The sequence below is a fragment of the Triticum aestivum genome, chromosome 7A (genome assembly GCF_018294505.1).
Source record: "Triticum aestivum cultivar Chinese Spring chromosome 7A, IWGSC CS RefSeq v2.1, whole genome shotgun sequence".
Classification (NCBI taxonomy): domain Eukaryota; kingdom Viridiplantae; phylum Streptophyta; class Magnoliopsida; order Poales; family Poaceae; genus Triticum; species Triticum aestivum.
The window spans coordinates 446,403,095-446,409,519 of NC_057812.1; the positions used below are offsets into that span (position 1 = coordinate 446,403,095).

Here is a 6,425-nt window from a genome sequence, read left to right on the forward strand (position 1 = left end):
TTGTTGTATACCGGAACCAAGTAACCTCAGTTTCCTTTTCCCAAAATACGAACTAGAAAATGCTGTACTCCCTTCATTCCTAAAAATTTGTCTTTCTAAAGGTTTCAACAAACGACTACATACGGAGCAAAATGAGTGAATCTATACTCTAAAATATGTCTATATACATCCGTATGTGGTAACCATTTGAAATCTCTAAAAAGACAAATATTTAGGAACGGAGGGAATAATATTCATGAACCATGGTGTTTTGCGTTGCAGTTAGCTAGTTACAACTCTTAAAACCATGGTTTCTGAGAACTGTGATTCGTTCTTTGGCTCCAAACCTCGCCTGAATTTATAAAAATTTCGAGCAGCTTAATTAGCAACAGTCAAGCCGTTCTCCTAGACTTGATTTATTCATTCCATGATTATTACGTAAGCTTGCAGACGAGAGCTGCTACACGAACGGACACCTGAGTACGACGCTCATCGACTGGATCCCGGGCATGCCGCCGATCAGCCTTGGAGACGTCTCCAGTTTCGTCCGCACCACCGACCCGGACGACTTCGGCCTCCATTTCAACATCGTGGAGGCCAACGGCTGCACCAAGGCCGGCGCGCTCATCATCAACACCTTCGACGACCTAGAGGCTGACGTCCTCGCCGCCCTCCGCGCCGAGTACCCGCGCATCTACACCGTCGGCCCCCTAGGCTACCTCCTCAACCACCAGCTAAGGGGCGACGACGATGCCTCCGCCATAGGCCTAAGCCTGTGGAAGCAGGACACCGAGTGCCTCGCGTGGCTGGACACGCAGCAGCCGGGCTCCGTCGTGTACGCCAACTTCGGCAGCCTTACGGTCCTTTCCACCGACCAGCTCGCCGAGTTCGCGTGGGGCCTCGCGGCCAGCGGCCATCCGTTCCTCTGGTCCATCAGGGACAACCTTGTCCCCGGCGCCGGCGCTGGCGCGAGCTCGCTGCCGGCGGAGTTCGTCGCGGCGACGGCAGGGCGGTGCTGCCTGACCACGTGGTGCCAGCAGGATCGGGTCCTTGGGCACCCGGCCGTGGGGTGCTTCCTGACGCACAACGGGTGGAACTCCACCTGCGAGAGCGTGGCGGCCGGCGTGCCCATGGTGTGCTGGCCGGGGTTCGCCGACCAGTACACCAATTGCAAGTACGCCTGCGAGGTGTGGGGCGTGGGCCTCCGGGTTGACGAGGAGGTGAGAAGGGAGCAGGTGGCCAGCCACGTCAGGCATGCGATGAAGGCAGAGGAGATGCGGGGGAGCGCGGCCGGGTGGAAGGCCAAGGCGGAGGAGGCAGTGGCGCCCGGCGGGTTGTCGTGCGAGAACCTGCAGAGCATGGTCAGAGCGCTCGGCTGTGTCAATGCTGCTGAAGTCCCAGGAGTTTAACTGACCGACCAGTATCGGGGTCACCCGGTCCTCAGGCAAAGTGTTCTACGACTGCAATTGCAATCAGTGATGCCAATAAAGTGCCTGTAAGGCTTAAGCCACTGCTCGTTATTTATTTCGTACTCTGTAATTCGAATATCCAACACAGCCGTCTGATCGCACCGTGATGTAGGAGTATAATATGCTTTTGGATCGTTTGATTGATGCGGATAAATGGATTTTGGGCACAAGCTTAGCTTGGTACAATTAATTCAGGAATCTGATAAACAAAACGAGCGTTTTCGGTGACAAGTTTAGTGAAGCATTGATGACAACTTCAGTTGATAGACATGACAATTTCATGCTTTAGTTTATTTTTAACAGAAAATCAGCGTGTGTTAACTAAATTGTCATCCTTGCATCACTAGAATTGTTATTGAAAACGTTTGATGTCATGTGCTCGTACCTGACGTATCATTTTCATTAATTTACACAGTGATGAAGGAAGAAAAAGATTTAAAGCAGGACAGACTCTGAAACATAAAAAATAAATCATACACACTACAATGAATTATATTTTTAAAGAGTGAACTTCCGTTTTGACGTTTTATTTTAACAATTTTGTCGCAGATTTATTTTGACTATTAAATGGGGCCAGCCACGGTTTTATTTTAACAATTTTGTCACAGATTTATTTTGACTATTAAATCATACACACCACGTCAGGCATGCAATGAAGGCAGAGGAGATGCGGGGGAGATGCAGGTGGCCAGACCGTTTTATTTTGACTATTAAATGGGGCCAGCCACGGTTCCATTGGATTACCCCATCTAGCGAGAACCGTATCGTTTTTACCCTCATTTAGTAAAAGGTTTGCCAGTTTTTATCCTATTTGGTGCTCTGTCACCTGGATCTCGACCATTAGGTACACGTGGCATATGTCATACTGCAATTTTGTGTACATATGCACCTCATTTACATTACGAAACTGTTGGGGCAAGCGGTTCGCTAAGATGGCGCAAAACAAAAACAAAACCTATCATTTGAACCTGGAACATGTTGTAGATCTATATCACAATTCATGGGATCAGTTTTTTACCACTAGATGTGCAGTCATGACAGTGGACATAGAGTTGGTGATGCGCGTTCCTATCTCTTCCCCGCGGACCCCTCGAATAGTTTGTCGTGGTTCCCTCCAACGCTCTGTCCAACCATCAAAGGTACGGTGGCTCGAAGGTTTCTTCGTGCGCAGGGAGGAACGTTGAGCGGCGAATAGCTAGATCCAATCGCAAAACATGACTACATGAGTGTGGGGGTGACGACGGCTATGTCATGAGACTGGTTGAACCCTTTCGAGGGTCTGGCCCCTCCACTTAAATAGACGTCGGAGAAGGGCTCAACAAGTGAGGCTCGTTAGGACTTCACACCCTATTTCCACTCGGATCTGATCCGAATGAGCTCCTACCCCTTAAACATGTGACCCTACAGGTTCGCGCACACATGGACACGACTCGAGTCGATAACTGGTAGCGGCTTCTACAGAACGTGACTGGTCCCATGTGTGTGTGCAAATTGCAAAGTCATGTTGAATAACCTTAACATTGTGTCATATGCACCATTCCTTTTCTCTCGTGATACATATTGTCCAGCACAAGGCAAGTACTTGTCACCCTTGTTAGTAGCTTGACCTCTCTTCTAGAAACCGTGAGGCAAATTCTCAAACCATTTTATCGTTAACTCAAGTTGCATACCCATGCTTTTAAAATATGATCACTCGAGGGGGCCAAAGGATATCTCTCTGGATCAAAGGGACTAATCCAATCTTTGTCGACTAATACTTCTCAAACGTATCTAGTATTTTTACTTGTTTCTTGCGATTTTCATTTCATAATTGCATAGTTTTGGCACCAATGTTTATTATTTTGTAGACTAAGCTATTAATCCAGTCCACGGTGCCACTTGTTTTTTTAGACCTTTAAGAAAAAATTGTTGCAAAGGCCAAAAAAATTAAAATACATCGCATTGTTTTGGAGGAGGGTGAAGTCAGCCAGCACCTGAGGCCCCGAAGGAGAGCCTCAGAGCTCCCATGCAGTGGGCCCACACGCTAGGATGTTAGCCTTGAGCTAGGAGTGTGTGGGACCTAGGGAGCTCCGCTCAACCACCTCTCAATCTCTCTCTATATACTCTTCTAAAGTGGGAATTCATCGTGGGAGCCTTCTTCATCGACATTGCTACCACCATGACCATGTGTGAGTAGTCTTCCTTGGACTATGGATCCATAACAATAGCTAAATGACATCTTATGTGCCTTGTTACTCAATATAAAGATCACATGAACTGCCCTATATGATTGTGATCCATCTGATGTAATTACCGGTGTGTTGTTTGTGGTGTGATAAATTGTCACCTTATGATCAGATCTATGTATGATTTTTTGGGGATTCTTTTGAGTTCTTTGTTGCATGATTTATATACGTATATGCTCTCCAATTTATTAGTCTTGCACTGGCCAAGTTTAGATGAACAAGCTCCAAGAGGGAGTTGTCTATGTTAGTTAGGTTCAATGCTGCAAGTAATATATTGCAATGACAGAAAGTGGAAAAGGCTTTTATTGTGTTGTCATCATTAAGGATCAAAAGATAGTGTATAGTTCTCAGATTAGCTGAAAGTAAAGACAATAGACTATTGACATTATGTCACCTTGCTTAATGCACTCTTTTACTTAATACTTTGAGCCATATGCTGGATAACGGTCTTATGGTGCGGTGTTAGCTCCAACGGAGATGTATGGAAGGTTAGTGACTGCATTTTCAAGAGATTTTCATAGCACAGAGGATTTGGAGCAATATGGAAATCATATCCTTCTTTATCTTCTTAATCAAACTAATTGTGTGTAGAAATTTATCATGATCGTAGGAGTTGGCGAACAATGGCCATTCCATCCTTCATCTCCATGTTCCTTTTCTTACTCATCAATTTCTAAACATTCTTTCTAAAAGGGTCCCCTTGTTGCTCGATTGTTTCCTTGGATTCCTGTATAAGGTTATGTTCGTGCAATATAGAGGCTTGGGAGGTGGCGGTAGTCTGCTTCACATATTCCAAGAATAAAGAGGCTTTATGGAAGTCATTAGCGATGCAAAAGCCATGGACATTCTCCAGCAAGCCCATATGCTTAGAGACCTCCTCGTGATAAGGGGAGAGTTCCTTATCCAACAAGTTCCAACAAGCCATGGACATTCTCCAACAAGCCTATGAACATTCTCCAACTACGGTTACACCCAATCCATAGTCTGAAAATAGGTTATTCTATTGGTTGCTAGGAAAATGAAAATAAAAAGGAAGTTTAACTAAACTACAAACGAGAAGGTAAAAACAGAAAATAAAAGGTACTAGGTTAGTAGGGACGACGCTTCAGTAATAATGCATTCATAGGGGTTTCAGATTCATCACCCCTATTGTAATCTAAGTAATTATGCGAAAGCACAATTCTAGGTTCAGATAACTAAGATGCTTTGCATAATTTATACCAGTGGGCGGAGCCTGGTAGGTTTAGGGTTTAGTGAATACATGAACTCCTCATACTACGGTCATCACCGGAGTGAACCACGATTGTTGTAACTTTGAGGTATGTGGATCATAATACGTAATAGGTGCATACAACTTGCAAGATATGATCCAAAACACACTTATATTCATGAAAACATTATAGGTTCAGATCTGAAATCATGGCACTCAGGCCCTAACAAGCATTAAGCATAGCAAAGTCGTAGCAACATCAATCTCATAACATAGTGGATACTAGGGATCAAGCCCTAACAAATTGACTCAATTACATGACAAATCTCATCCAACTCCATCATCGTCCACCAAACCTACGAAGGAATTACTCACTCCCAGTGGTGAGCATCATGAAGTTGTTGATAAAGAAGGGTTGGTGATGACGATGGCGATGAATCCCCTCTCCAGAGCCTCAAATGGACTCTAGTACAAACCTCCTAATGAAGAATATGAGGTGGCGGCGGCTCTGTATCGTAAAACATGATGAAACTTCTTCTCTTATTTTTTTCTTGGCGAAACAGAATTTATAGAGTTGAGATTAGGTCAGACGTCCGCTTGTGGGCCCCCACAAGGTAGCAGGGTGTGCCCTATTGCCTTGTGAGCAATAGGTGGCCCCCTCCGGTGGATCTTCATTCCGGTATTTTTTATATATTTCATAAAAAATCTCCAAAATGTTTCATCTAATTTCAATAACTTTTATTTCTGCACAAAAAACAACTCAATGGTAGTTTGATGACCCACAAGTATAGGGGATCAATCGTAGTCCTTTCGATAGGTAAGAGTGTCGAACCCAACAAGGAGCAGAAGGAAATGATAAGCAATTTTCAGTAAGGTATTCTTTGCTAGTACTGAAAGTAGCAGTGCTATATAGTTTTGTAGCAAGATAACTCATAACAAGTAACAATAGTAGCAAAGGTGCAGTGGGGTGGCCCAATCCTTTTTATAGCAAAGGAAAAGCCGGAAACTTCTCTTGTATAAAGCAAAGGGCTCTCGAGGACACATGGGAATTGTCGTCTAGTCATGTTCATCATTTTAGTTGATTCGCGTTCGCTACTTTGATAATTTGATATGTGGGTGGACCGGTACTTGGGTGTTGTTCTTACTTGAACAAGCAACCCACTTATGATTACCCCCTCTCGCAAGCATCCGCAACTACAAAACAAGAATTAAGATAAATCTAACCATAGCATGAAACATATGGATCTAAATCAGCCCCTTACGAATAACGCGTAAACTAGGGTTTAAGCTTCTGTCACTCTAGCAACCCATCATCTACTTATTACTCCACAATGTCTTCCCTTAGTCCCAAGTATGGTGAAGTGTCATGTAGTCGATATTCCATGACACCACTAAAGGAAGCAACAACATACATATCGTCAAAATATCGAACGGATATCAACGTCACATGTTTACTTATGACAAGACTTCTCCCATGTGCTCAAAAACAAAAGTAACTAGTCACAAATCATATTCATGTTCAAGATCAGAGGGGTATTGAAT

At 44.3% G+C, this 6,425-nt stretch overlaps 1 protein-coding gene across 1 annotated transcript; it reads left to right on the forward strand.

The window, feature by feature from the left end:
• The first annotated feature begins 429 nt into the window (after positions 1-429).
• LOC123151720 (UDP-glycosyltransferase 85A3-like) lies at positions 430-1,544 on the forward strand. Its single transcript, XM_044571386.1, has one exon. The coding sequence runs from the start codon at positions 489-491 to the stop codon at positions 1,386-1,388; it is 900 nt and encodes a 299-aa protein (XP_044427321.1). The 5' UTR covers positions 430-488; the 3' UTR covers positions 1,389-1,544.
• Positions 1,545-6,425: the final 4,881 nt, after the last annotated feature.